This window comes from Orbicella faveolata, unplaced genomic scaffold (genome assembly GCF_042242905.1).
Source record: "Orbicella faveolata isolate gen_17 unplaced genomic scaffold, um_ofav_v1 contig_12, whole genome shotgun sequence".
Taxonomy (NCBI): Eukaryota; Metazoa; Cnidaria; class Anthozoa; order Scleractinia; family Merulinidae; genus Orbicella; species Orbicella faveolata.
Window position 1 is genome coordinate 30185625 of NW_028301539.1, and position 14071 is coordinate 30199695.

Sequence of the window (14071 nt, forward strand, 5' to 3'; positions counted from 1 at the left end):
TGGGGTACAAGAAGCGAAAGAGCTCTCCCGTACAGATTACAGATTGCAGACTCCAGTCTGTGTAGACTGGGTAAACTGCAGACTGAGGAAAATGGCAGACTGCTGACTTTCTGAAGTATATATATTGTGTTATGTCCATTTTCGAGTGCTAACTGAAAACAGGGTTACTCAGGCTAATCGTCAAAATTTGCTTAACACTCTGGTTAGCTTGAGGATCACACCGGTTAGCCTGGAAATCACTCGGATTAGCCTTAAATGACGCTCCAGTTAACCTGCTTACGATTAGCTTTTAACCGTTAAATGATTGATTCAGTGGTCCCCCGAATCAGTTAAAAAAGGCTGCAGTCTGAAGTCTTCATTTTAAGCCTGGCCTGCAGTCTGCATTTTAACCCCCCCGGTCTTCATTTACCCACAGTCCGCAGTCCGCAGTCCGCAGTCCGCAGTCCGCAGTCCGCAGTCCGCAGTCCGCAGTCCGCAGTCCGCAGTCCGCAGTCCACAGTCTACGTTTGCACTGACAATCCTGCGACCTAGAACCTCGTTTCCAGGATGAGGCTGCCCGCAAGCAACACTTACTTTCGCACGCGTTTCAATCCCGAAACCTGGATCGTTCATGATCTATTCAAGCGGTAGTTTGATATATGCGCTGCCGTCGGATTAATTTACAAATCTTACTTATGTCTTGTGAATGGGTTTGCAGTATTTCCCTGTGATTGGTCCTTTTCGTATGTTATTTTTGTCGTTTCCGAAGATGTTTGAGCAAGGAACAATTATCTGATTTGGGTGATCTTCAGGATGTAGTGAACCACATGCGGATCGATGAGAAGAGAAAAGCCATCAAGACCCGGAGAAATTTGACCTTACCTTGCCGAGGAGAAATAAAACAAGGTACAGACAGCAAGACGGAGGCTATTCGGTTCATATGTCGAGCGTGGCCCTGATCATTGGTTTCTGGACCATCTTATTTATATCTAATGCCTTGCTGAAGGTAAGAGTTGAACCGGCTTACACTGAGATTATTCCCGACAATGGGCAACATGCATCTGTGTTACTAAACAGAGCGTGCATCGATCTTGAACGAAGCGTGCGAGATGAGAACTCTCAAAATCATCAGACGATATAATAGTCCTTTCCATGACCCATTATTCATAAATGCATAAACAGAAATTTAACCTGAGTATCAGGCCTTTGTCAGCAAGAAGGTAGCGGTAGGGGGTGTTTTCTCCTCCAACACCGACTAGACTGATACTCGGGCTAACAGAAATTGGACCTAACTGCTGAGTATATGGGACATCCATTCTATATGCACTCCCCCACCCCCTTCTTCTCCTCTGGCACACGGCCTATCTGATGATTTTACATAGGTTTTTAATTTTGAACCCTTGGGATGCAAACTTCTTCAAAGCGGTGGGTGGGGGGGCAGAATGCGGATCATGGAGTGTCCCTGGGGAGTATGGCGAAGCTTGAGGTTACAGAATTGCCAATTGAATTGAAATAGTTTTTGGGCAAATGAGGTGAGGTTGGTCACTCTCTAAATTATATGCGCCAGATTCTGGGTTTGTTCAGACTTACAAAATCTTGAGCAACATTTGGGACCCCGTTCCAGATAATAAGCAATAAAATATTTGCACTGTTTTTAAAATATGGCACAGATATGGCCTGTGTTAACCATTGTCGATCAAGACTTCAGTTGAACTAAGCGTAGGTCTTTTCTTTTTTGTTCTTGTTTTCAGAATTATAGAAAATACTTGAGGAGATACAAGGAGTTTCTGGAAAATAATGGCATTTCCCTTTCAGTAAAACAATAAAATATTTGCACTGTATTTAAAATGTGGCACAGATATGGCCTGTGTTAACCATTGTAGATCAAGACTTCAATTGAACTAAGTGGAGGTCTTTTCTTTTTTGTTCTTGTTTTTAGAATTATAGAAAATACTCGAGGAGATACAAGGAGTTTCTGGAAAATAATGGCATTTCCCTTTCAGTATGTCAAGTGCGATGGTACACCATGCGCTTCAACCGGTCCTTTGTCAAGCTTGGGCAATTCCATCCTTATTTGCTTCACATGTGGTTTTCCATTGGCATTCTTGTGGGTGTCCTGTTGATGGTTGCATCTGTGGTTATCCTTTGTTTGACCCTCTACAAAGCCTTTGCCAAGGATTCACCAGAACAAGTGTTGACCCCTGTGGTGAGTTTCTTTCAGTTTCAATATTATGTCTTGACGATAAAATATAATTAAGAGCTCTTAGCCACTTAAAGCAACTTAAACTTAGATAAGCACAAGTAAGTCTGTATACAAGCCAAGGGACCTATCAGGCCAGAGCTAATCCTGGTTTGTGTAGCATGAAGTGATTAGGATTTCTACTCCCCCCTGGATGGGATGCTTGTCCACTGCAGGGTTACCCCCAGCATTAAGGTCACCAGTACCCATTTATACATCTGGGTGGAGAGAGGCACTGTGAGAGTAAAGTGTCTTGCCCAAGAACACAACACAATGTCCCTAGCCAGGGCTTGAACCTGAACTGTTAGATCTGGGGAGAGCGCACCAACCATGAGGCCACCGCGTCTCCCTAAACCTTAAGTGGTATGGGGCAAATTTTGTAGGTTTTTTTCACTATGATTAGTATTGCTCAGTCTGTTTTTCATTGTTAGATGCCAGGAGTGAATGTTCCATGGAGCCAAGTGTTATATTATCTCATCACATTGACAATTAGTGGTGTTTTTCATGAATTTGGACATGCTATCTCTGCCGTCAGGTATGTAGATTATTTTTCCATTGCAATAGAAGCAAGTTTGATGACAGAGGATTGTTACGTAACAAAGCTCCGAGATGCACAGATCAGCAATACAGTTAACCTTAGAAGTGGCTCTGTGGAAAATCCCTAATGTTTTTACAAAATTTCCCAGGCAGCCTTTGCTTTGGTCTTTTAGAATGTTTCTGGATGTTTTTCAGTATAATTTCTAATGCTCAGTTGTTTGTGAAGGAGCTTGTTAGTTGCAAAACTTCACATTACTGCAGCTTGAATGTGGGATGTGTAACACAATAACAAAATTGCATGCTGACATATTGACTGAGATGATGTTGCATGAAATAAGGAAGCTATAAATAAATGACTATATAATTTTGTATTAATGACTTACCAAATGGTAAACCAATGTGCGAAGGAAATCATGTTTGATAGCCTGGGGCTAGTGGATTTTCCAGTTAGGCTAGTGGACTTGCCAGATTGGACAGTGAAGTTTCTTGGAAAATTTTTTTGAGAAATTGTAGTAATGTAAGAGATGAACTTTTTGGAGCTAGTGGTAGTAAGAATGACTTTCATGTTAGCAAAAATTAATTATAGTTAAAGTGCGCTGCTACGGCAAGTCCAAAAGCCCAGCTGAAAATTTGTTTTATTTGCACCTTGTAAACAATAAGTTGTGAATCTTTGCAGAGAACAAGTACGTGTGAATGGATTTGGAATGTTCTTCATGGCAGTGTATCCTGGTGCCTTTGTAGACCTGTACACTGAACATTTGACCGTCATCTCCCCCATGAGACAACTGAGGATCTACTGTGAAGGTGTCTGGCATAATGCTGTGCTTCTCTTAGTAGGCTTGGTATTCCTGTGGTCTCTGCCTTATTTATTGGTTCCAATTTATGTGACTGGCCAGGGTGCTGTGGTACTCAATGTTTTGAAGGTAAGTTACAAAATATCAGAGCTTATAATCCATGAAATATTTTCAGTCACATGCAATTGCTTTAAACGCATCATGAGACTGAATATACCCCAGCTAAAATTTGCGAATATCTGATTGTTATTTCCCAATTATCAAATCCCTTGTGTTGCTTTAAATATTTGAAGGATAATAAGCACTGAGGTTCCTATTTGACGTTAAAAATATATGCGGATATATGTGACAGTTTCTTTTTTTGTTTACTAAAGGGATCTCCAGTACACGGCAGCATTCAGCGTGGTGACACAGTCCTATCACTGTATGGATGCCAAGTGTATGACAAGCAAGATTGGAACAGCTGTATCAGCAAAACACTCCGATCACCACAGCATGGCTACTGTACAGACATGCTAACCATCACCAGGAAAAACTCTTCAAAAGGTGAGCTGAAGGTAATTAAATGCTCATGCAGCTAGAGCTTAGGGAGGCACGGTGACCTCATCGTTAGTGTGCTTGACTCTGGATCGAGTGGTTTGGGTTCGAGTCCTAGCCGGGAACATTGTGTTACATGTTCTTGGGCAAGATGTTTAATTAACTCTCACAGTGCCTCTCTCCACATAGGTGTACAATTGGATTCTGTTAATGGTGGCAGCGTGGCAGCATGGCCGAGCGGTCCCAGGTTCGAGTCCCGCTCTGACCACTACCTGGATTTGTCTCTTGGTAGCTCCGAGTTCAAATCCTTGGCTGTGCTTGTAAATAGCCAGCTGATTTGCCTCTGGCAAGTTGGGATTCTTAACAATGTTATATTCAATTTGAATTATTTGTTTCAGTAGTTTGCTCGGCCCTACTAGCCTTTTTGCTATAACCACTGCTGAGGGTAAATAAAGGTTTTATTTTATTTATTATTTATTCAATGCTTGGGGTTACTAGCATCCCATCCAGGGGGGAGTAGAAATACTCCTAGTTGCTTCATTCTACAAAAACCAGGATGAGCTCCGGCCTCATGGGCCACTTGGCTCTTGTGCAGACTTAATAACCTTACCTATCTTTTACACAGCTAGGGCTTATCCCACTGTTGGTGTTATCAAATTCTGTACATAAGCAAATCTTTGTTTACTAATAACAATCTTGTTAGCATAAGCACCTCTGTCAGTCCCTTTGATCAAGCTACAAATCCCTCATCAGGTAACAAACTCAAGCTCAATAAAAGTGGTAAGATGAAGTAACTGTCAAGTGAGTAAGTGGGGGAGCATGAGTGGACAGGAAAATATTTGGCTTTTGGTCATACTTTTTTTGGCCATAGACCTTGATGGTTTGAAAAATTTGAGGGTAAATTTCTCTCAACTCTTTGCCATGGGAGCAAAAATTTGTTTAAATAAATGGCAGGTTGGAAAAATCAGGATTTCAGTGTACCTTAAGTACATGTTATGAAGGGCAATTTGACAGTTGAACTCTTCAGTCTTTGTTTAGTTATCATGTGCAGTGTTTTGGCAGTGATAAACATCAAATGAAGCTAGCTTTTTTGTTTGTTTTGCATACCTAAGGTGCTATTTACAGTGGAGGGGTATATGACTGCTGTCAGAATTCAACATCTTCAAGATTCTGCTTTAAATATGGGTCTCTGAGCCATTCAAAGGTATAAATGAATTTCAACTGATAATTATGTAAGATGAACCTGTCAGTAACTAATAACATTTAGTAACCATGCAGATCTGAAAGTTGTCTTTTATGTGGAAATCAGTTGGAGAACCGTGTGTGTTCTTTACTGGTAATTCAAGAGTTTCTAATAAAAGTTTTTTTTTTCATGAGCACATGAGATAGTTTTAAGAATTTTTTTGGTCTTTAATAATAATTATTGTAGAGGATAAGTTTGACATTATTTTTTGGTATCTAATATGTCATTTTTCTGATGACGTAGTTTTTTATCATCTGTTTTCTGCTAGGGGTATGCTTGTCTCCCTGCAAGGAGCACAATGCAGTCAAGACAACTCTGCAATCAACCAACTGACTGTGATGGACCAGGTAAAGATAGAATCAAGGCTTCAACCATTCTTCTGTCTGCAAAGAAGGTTGTGTCCAATAGGCATTTTATAACCTGCACTAGGTGTAGTGGATTTTGCAGTCAGGAAATTTTACCTAGTACCTAATGGGCCAGTGAAGTTTTTTTGGCGGAAATGTTTGAGAAAATTCAAAATATAGAAATACTGGAAGAGATGAAATGATTGTCAGTATAAACGCAATTTAAAACCATCATCATCAAAAGATATACTGATATTTATCAGTGGAGTTGGCAGTAAAAGATGAACATCTACCTGTATTTAAGGGAATTAGAATTTTGAATATCAAGGTTTGAAAGAAGAGTTGAATATTTCCAAACTTGTTACTGGTCATCAGCTTTTAATGGCTGGTATTGTTAGCACAATCATCAAACTGTGCTGTAACCCACAGGTGATAAAGTTTGTGTTCATCCATCTCTGGATAACTCCAGTCGGCTGATAAGGATCGTAAGAAGTGAGGGCTTAGATGTGCTGTATGTGGGTGACCCTCTACTCCTTCAGTACACAGGTAACCAGACGTGAAAAGAAAATAATATTATTAATTTAATTAAAACTAAATGTAGCAGATGATTTTTTGTGTGTGTTGTGCAACATGTATTTATGTTTACCAGAGTGGTAGTTCTTTCAGGTGATTATTTTGTGTACTTAGTTGTGTAAATGGATACCAGTGAATTTAATGCTGGGGGTAACCCTGCAATGGACTAGCATCCCATCCAGGGAGGGAGTAGAAATACTCCTTGGCTAGTGGTTGCTTCATGCTACAGAAGTTACCAGGATAAGCTCTAACCTGGGGGGCTGCTTGGCTCGTCTGCAGACTTAACGTTAAAATGTTCTTAATGTTTTTCTTTTTCAGTTGGAGTGATTAATTATCAGCCTCGGAGCATACTTCTACCCATGGAAATTCCTAATATGTTAGAAATGTTCTTAATGTATCCTTTTGAGTGAACAAAGAGAGGATTTACCTGTTAAGCAAATGGAGGGTTTGTAAGCACCACTGTTTCAGAGATTTCAAGGCATAGCTTTACCTTTAGGTCTTTCTTTACCCTATACTACTTTCTTGAGATGAACATCAAGCCAAGATCCAGTGGTAACCTGCATAGCTGGTGGTTTCTTTGGGGTTTTGTGGTGCCTGGTACAGAAACACATGGTGTAGTGGGTAATGCAAAAATGGGTGGCATAGCTGCAAAAATAAATGACAAGAAAGAGGTTTCTCATCAGCATTCTTCTTGCAGCTTTGCCACTTGTTTTGTGGTTAGAGGATAATGCTGCAAGGATAAAGCTAAGAAAACCCTTTAAGTTAAAGGCTCAGGAACAAGTTCAGTCAGCTTTTCTGGCTTTTACACTTCCAAAATTACTCTTAAGTCTTTTTTTTACATGTCAAATTTCAAATGGATTTAATAAGTTCTCTCCAAGCTAGTAAAATAAACTGGCAGCCAGCCCTTAGCTACATTAGTACAAAATAGAAACACTGATTTGGGGGGGTTAGGGTTAGGGAGGGTTGATATGGGATCCTGGCAGGGCTAGGGTAGGTTTAGGAACTGAGGGGGGCGGAGGGTGTGCATGTTATTCCTTTTAAGAACCTCCCCAAAAAGAAAAAAATAAATAAATAATAAACAGGTTTGAAAAATTTGACATAGGTTGAAATCATTCTGACTTAAAGAACAAATTAACCTACAACATTCCCATTCACTGTGGGCACTTTCTTTAACCATTGATCCAACTGACTGTCTCCTTGACTATGTAAAGATATTTAGTGTCTTTATCTGGAGCCTTAGCCTTACTAAACATGGTTCCTTGTTATTCACTGGATGGGCAGTGGGCATTATTTGCTCTGGTAGATCACACTCTCACCTCAGTTATACCAGATGAAGATCAGAGAAACATGCTTTGTAATGTCATCCTTACACTTGGAACTCTGTTGCTTGCGGCAAACATCATGTTGGCTCTGTGGACATTAGGAAGTACATAGATGCAACAATTTGAACAGAGCCTCAAATACAATTTATTGTAAATTATAATGCTTGACTACATCCAAATGATATACATCCCTGTACAGTCGAACCCCTAAAAGCAGCCACCTTTTTTGCGGCCACCCCTATTAGGTGGCCGGTAATCAAAGTCCGGATGAGGGCTTTTCTATTGTTTTTACCTTTATTAAACGACCAGCCCCCTTTGAGCTGCCACTATCCATTTCTCCAAGGGTGACCATTTAAAAGGAGTTGAACTGTATTTTATAAGAGCAGACAACTTAAAACCTGAATTTTAAAAAACAGATTTTTTTGTTACAACACGGATTTTGACCAGTTAAATTCACATTTTTGTTTGGGGCAGCAGAGGGAAATTACTGTAAAATTCATATTTTTTGTTATGTATTCTTATATAATTTTTTCAACCTCTTCATCCCTAGAGTGCTTTTCTATAAAATATTTGCTATTTTTGCAAAGCAGAAACTTTTTCCCCATCTTTCAGTACACCTCATGGCAAGTATGCAATGTGGATCAATTTTTTTGCTTGTTCAAAAAAAATTTTTTTTGTAACCTCATTCCTTTGCATTTTAACTTAGAGCAGGGGTAGTGTTTAACATTAAAGGGGTGGAGATGCTTCTTACATGGAAAATTTGAATTAAACTTCTAAATGAAACCAGTCTGGTGTTGCCCAGCTTTATTTAACCCCTGAAAGGCACCAATCTAACAGACAGATGCTAATGATTGATGTTGTAGATGAGTGCTTTCATGTTGAGAGAATTTTAAAGATTAAGTTGTTACATGCCTGAGCTGTCTTTGCTGGCCCACCAACACAGTAGAAAATTGACACGTTTGTTTACTTCTTTGCATGACAAAATGCCTTAATACTTTGAGAAGTAACTTATAAGATTGGTTTTCCGTCCCAACACCCTATGCAACCCTAAAAGGGAAAACAAGTACCCCACCCCTTTTCTAATAGGAGACCCCTGAGATGTTTTATCATGGAGCAATTTCATAATGGGAATTAGACCTCTACTGTTGTCTTCATATCCTGATCAAATTCATCCAGCACATTTTACTACCAGTTTTTGTACTTTGGGTTTTCAAGACATACCTTCTCAGGGGTGAAATAATATGTGATCTTTATCAGAGTAAGAGGACACACATAGTTTTTACCTACATTTTGTGCAAGTTTGGATTTATTTTGTCAACCCTGGTTTACTCCAGGTTTTATGAAGTTTGCAGTAGAAGACTGGAAAAATATCTAGCACTTTTTTCCAGGTGAAACACTATCTAGTTAACAACAAGACTTCTGATAGTCTAATTATTATATTATAAATTATAAATTAAATTATTATGTTCTATTATTAAATCATAAATTAATCATTGGGAAATTCCTTGTTGTGTAACACAGACGAACACTGGTAATAAAGTGATATTTTTGTCCACTTAAGAAGTGATCTCTTCTTAAATTACATCCAAGTTCAAGGGCCTGTATAAATGGAGGGGGTGGGAAGGGTGCCCGGCTGAGTTACCCTGAGAGAAACTTTTCATACATTTCCTTAGAAAACACATCGATACATTTATGCGATAGACCGGTTCACACGTTCTCAGAGCTCCCATTCTACTTGCCCAACACCCCTCCAGCAGGGCTATCTTTTTGCCATGTAAATGGTTGTGCTGGGTTACCCAGCTAGCCAAGGCATTATATTGCAGCATTATATTCCAAGACAGCGTGACTATGCTCAATTAGTAGTAGAGTGCAAGATAAAAGCCCTAGACATTGAAAAAGTGGCTGCCAGCAGAATGAGTGATAAAAAATAAACCCTTACTTGTTGTTCTTAGCAGCTACTTGAAAGAAAGCACACTGCTTACCAGTATTCCGCCTAGGTGAGTTGAATGTAAAGTCGGGCCATGTTTTACCCCTCCTAGCTGGCTAGCCTAGCTAGCCAGAGCACCCTGCCTCCATGTAAACAGGACCTAATATATGAACACAATTTTACTGTATCTTACACCATCTTATTGGATTGCCAAGTTACCACTCAAAATGAAAAAATCTGAGAAAAAGAGAGCATATGTTGGTGTCTAAAATTGTCTGTTGTCAAAAAATATCTGACAAATTTCTGCATGGTTAAACCATTTTGGTGTCAAAGTATTGGGAAAAGTTGAAAGTATAAAGAAAGGATTTCATTCTGAGCGATATTTGCAGCAAAGTTTATTTTCAACTGCCTATTTCATCATACATCCCATTATATGAATAATAATGAAAATCTATATACAGTCTTTCTGTATGTCCTCTTCTATGGAAGATTTTATGGATAGGATAAAGGCCAGCCTTCAGGAAAAGATATTAGCAAAGTACAAATTCAGTGGAACTTTACTGACAAATGGCCTCTGTCTGGTAAATAGAGAGTTTATATACATGGAAATGCATTCTCATCACGATAAAAGAGAAGGCCAGGTACTTCTAGTCTTGAAATGTTCAAATGAAAGGTACTTTGTGAAAGGCTGAAAAACACAAATAATAAATGCAGTCTTTGCTTATTCTTGTTCAGCTTCAGCATCATCTGCTGGTTCAGGATCCTTTGGTCCTGATTCTGCTGGTGTGACAGCAGGAGCAGCTTCACCACTACCATCCTCTCCAGCAACACTATCTTCATCAGGTTTATCAGCTGTTTCTCTACCATCAGCTTCACCTTCCTGATCACCCTGTTCTGCTGCCTGGGCTTTGGCCTCTTCTGCAGCTGCTTTAGCCGCAATCTCTTCAGCTTTCTTTCTTTCTTCTGCTGCCTTGGCTGCTGCCTCTTGCTCCACAGCAAGTCTAGCAGCTTCTTCGAGCTTATGATATACTTCAAAGCGTCTTCGGACAACATCTCTTATGATTGCTGCAGAGTCAAACAGGAAAAAAGAAAAGTAAGAAACAAACGTCAGAAACATTGCACAGAAGAAAATAAGAACCTGGGGATTGGTAAACATTTTTTGGAAACCCATGGGGATAGAAGTTTCCTGGAAAAAAAAAAGCCGGTTTTGCATACTCCAATTTAAGTGCCATGATTACCTCATAGAAATGCTACTCATAAAAGAATGTAATCCCAGTTTAAACACACAGGCTGACTCCATTCATGCAGAACTCTTTGTCTGAAAGAATATTCTTACCAATTTTATTCCTCTGTGGTCAGCTAATGTTTATTTACATGTACTATTTATACAATTTATATTGACCCTCATTTTGACTTGATAATGACAGCTAAATGTCGAAACGGTTGTTTTTTAACATGATTTTCTTATGTTGCTTAATATTCTATGGCAGTTTTTTACAGCTGAAGTTTACCGGTAATAATAAGGTAAATAAATAACACAAATCTGCAAAGAATAGACATTATTCATTGTTGAATGATTGTAAGTTATGATCACAGCATGGTACCAACCATCAAGGACAGTTCTCGAGATGACACTCTGGTTTAATTCACCCTCCACTCTCTGTAATAACCATGGCATAAAGTATGTTTCTACGTCTGAAAAGAAATTAAACAAATTGAATTATTACAAAAAATTAAAAAAGCAGTTTAAAATTGGTATGTGTACATGTAGTCACTTGAGAACTGAGCTAAACAAATTTCAGTAGAGATCTTGTAAGTTAGGAACAAGAAATCATTTACCTCTTTCCACTGGATCATAGAAGTATCCATTTTCGTTTAGTGAGCCAAACACTGATGGCACAAGGTCCGCAAGGTAACTCTACATTTGGAATAACGAAATGTACTGTTAGATAAGACTGACTATTTTGAGGCTTATTCTTTGTAACATACAAAAATTGCAATTACCTGGGCAAAGGCACGCGCTGATATCTTTTCACCGGTTTCTTTTTCCTTTCTGAGTACTTCTGCCTGTTGTTTCATACGACGTTCTTTCTCTTCTCTATGCCGTCTTTCCTGTTCTTCTAGTCTTTGGGTCTCAACAAGTTCAGCATTACGTAGTTCTTTGAATCTCCTCTGTTGTGCACGAAGATTTGACAGTTCTTCCTCTTCCATGACCTCAAGTAGTGCCTGCTCAACTGTTTTACCAACAAGAACCTCAAGGATTGGTTTTACTTCAATATCAAAGTCAAACAACTGTGGAAGAAGGACAAACAACAAAAAATTACATTCTGGAAACTCTATTTACTGTTTTTTCTTTATACATACTGAGAAATTATCAATGAAATCTTGATCCATAAGAAATTTTTCTTTCACTTTAATGCTTTTAAAAAACAACAACAAACTTTTGAATGGAACTAAAGACATGAAGAAAATCTGACCAGTTTAACTTCAACAGGTAGATAACTACACTATACACTGAATAGTCTGCGTCATGCCAAAATAACTCACAAAAAAAAAGATTATCCTAGTTCCTGTAAGCCTGAAGGAGTATTAGTTTCTTTCTCAGGACCAAAACACAATAACCCAGGCAAGGGATGAAACCTAGACTGCTTGATTTGGAATTTGGAGTACCGACAATAACCATAGATTGTGCATCTCATGATTTATACAGTGCATGGCATTACATTGCATCATTCAACCAGGCAGAGCCAGCACTCCATGTGGTTTTTTGACAAAATCGACAGCTTTTAACTCAAAGTATGACAACATACTTCTCCCTCCAAAATTTGTGTTGCAACATCCACTCCACTCTTTGCTGGGATGAACAACGGAGAAGGAGGGCGATCAAGAAAGGCGTCAGTCTGTGTTTCAACATCGGCTTCTTCAACACGATCACTTAATTCCTCCAAATAAAGCTCTGTTTGTACATCAATATGCTTCCTTCCCTCTACAGGTTCTGGTGACCTTGGTTTTAACTGCGCTTTTGCTCGTTTTCTGGCAATAGCTCTCCTTCTTGCTTCTTGCTGTCTCTGAATTTCTATAGGATCAGGCTGAGCAGTCTACAAAGGCAAACACAAACACAAGTTGGACATACACTTTTTCCATAAACCAGAAATGATAGATAAGGAAACTGTGGACTTCTGAATCAACTAAGGAAAAATAATGTTCAGGTGAAGGGACAACCCTTTGTTTGTGGAGACATATGAACAATGTACAGCTAATATCACTGGTACCCTTAATTTTCTTTTAAAAAATGGTCAAGGTCAAATACAAAAACACTCCATAATGAAAACTCAAAATTTGCTTCATACCTTTTGCAACCACCCACCTCACTGCACTCCAAATCATAATCCCCCCAAAATACCTTGTTACATTATGTTTCCCCCAAGACGAGCTGGTAACTTGCATTTGAGAGACAGTATTAAAGGGGGACTAAGATTCTGTCTTGCGCATGAGTTTTAACAAATGTACTTTCAACAACAGATTTACAATGTATTCATCAAACATACACCCTATACCACACCCCCTGGGAAAGATCAACCCAACATCACACACCCTGGGAAAGAATAGCAAGGGTTTTCCCATTTGAAACTTACCGCCGGTAAAGTCCTTTGAGCATAAGTGTTACCCCTGACAATTCTGCGATCATACATGATGTTCCCGTAAGGTGTAGGACTCTCATTTCTGCAAAAGCCCAAAACAGAACAGGCCATAATATAAGTCAAAACCAGAATTTAGACATATTAGTTGAACCATTTTACTGCCAAATGTCAATTTTCCAAATATCAAGTAAGCTATAACAAAAAAGTGAAATTTGCTTTGTTCAGGTCAGGCTGAAATACTAAGCTTGTGTTGAACTCCTGGTGTAATTTGGTTTATTTGATGTTTTACAACACTTGAACAAATATACTAGATATTTCGATTATGTGCGGGGCTTTTTCCTCAGAGAACAAAACCTTTATGAGTAGAAATCATCTGATGCTGGATGATACAACGACAGGAGGTCTCTCTTCATACGATTAGCGTAATACTAACTGTGCAAATCAACTAGTTGCAAAAGACCTTTTTCAAGCTCTCCAGATCAAGATATTGAACATACGCCAGTTTCTCCAGTACGATTCTCACGACAGAATCACTCGAAAAAGCTTATCGCAAAAAAAAAAATAATAATAATACATTTTTAAAAAGTTAAATGCTGTTACGCGACTTACTCTTGCGTTAGCGGATCGCGAAATTTTTTCCTCTGTTGAACAGGTCGGGGCTGACTTGCAAAAGTGTACGTTCTGGTGCCGTCTCCTTTCTGAGCGACAACGGCTGCCATGCTTTACTCTGTTTTAGACTCAATTGACGATATGAATTGTTAGAAATAATTTAAAACGGAAATATCGGTCGAGAGAACCTTACGATGCCCAAAACATTAGCTCAATTTCTCTCGTTATGAAGTGTCCTAAACAACATGGCGTTGCCAATGATTCTGTTTGGAGGGAACTATACGTCACAGTTGCCATGACAATAACAATTGTCATCTTCAGGCGGT

General features: G+C 39.0%; 2 protein-coding genes across 3 annotated transcripts; one reads left to right on the forward strand and one right to left on the reverse strand.

Moving 5' to 3' along the window:
• The first annotated feature begins 555 nt into the window (after positions 1 to 555).
• LOC110060421 (membrane-bound transcription factor site-2 protease-like) lies at positions 556 to 8354 on the forward strand. Of its 2 annotated transcripts, XM_020767197.2 has the most exons (11): positions 556 to 985; positions 1731 to 1793; positions 1919 to 2185; positions 2650 to 2753; positions 3432 to 3678; positions 3924 to 4095; positions 5199 to 5290; positions 5598 to 5676; positions 6103 to 6219; positions 6565 to 6640; positions 7458 to 8354. In XM_020767197.2, exons 1-11 carry the CDS (start codon positions 920 to 922, stop codon positions 7678 to 7680), a joined length of 1506 nt encoding a protein of 501 aa, XP_020622856.2. In that variant the 5' UTR covers positions 556 to 919; the 3' UTR covers positions 7681 to 8354. The 2 variants fall into 2 exon arrangements, with proteins under 2 accessions (XP_020622856.2, XP_020622857.2); XM_020767198.2 differs by lacking the exon at positions 1731 to 1793.
• A 1519-nt stretch (positions 8355 to 9873) lies between these two features.
• Positions 9874 to 14026, reverse strand: LOC110060389 (radial spoke head protein 3 homolog B-like). Its single transcript, XM_089283278.1, has 7 exons — positions 13746 to 14026; positions 13131 to 13218; positions 12306 to 12593; positions 11500 to 11787; positions 11335 to 11413; positions 11104 to 11190; positions 9874 to 10560 (listed from the first exon to the last, which is right to left on the reverse strand). Exons 1-7 carry the CDS (start codon positions 13853 to 13855, stop codon positions 10217 to 10219), a joined length of 1284 nt encoding a protein of 427 aa, XP_089139404.1. The 5' UTR covers positions 13856 to 14026; the 3' UTR covers positions 9874 to 10216.
• Between the last annotated feature and the right edge of the window lie 45 nt (positions 14027 to 14071).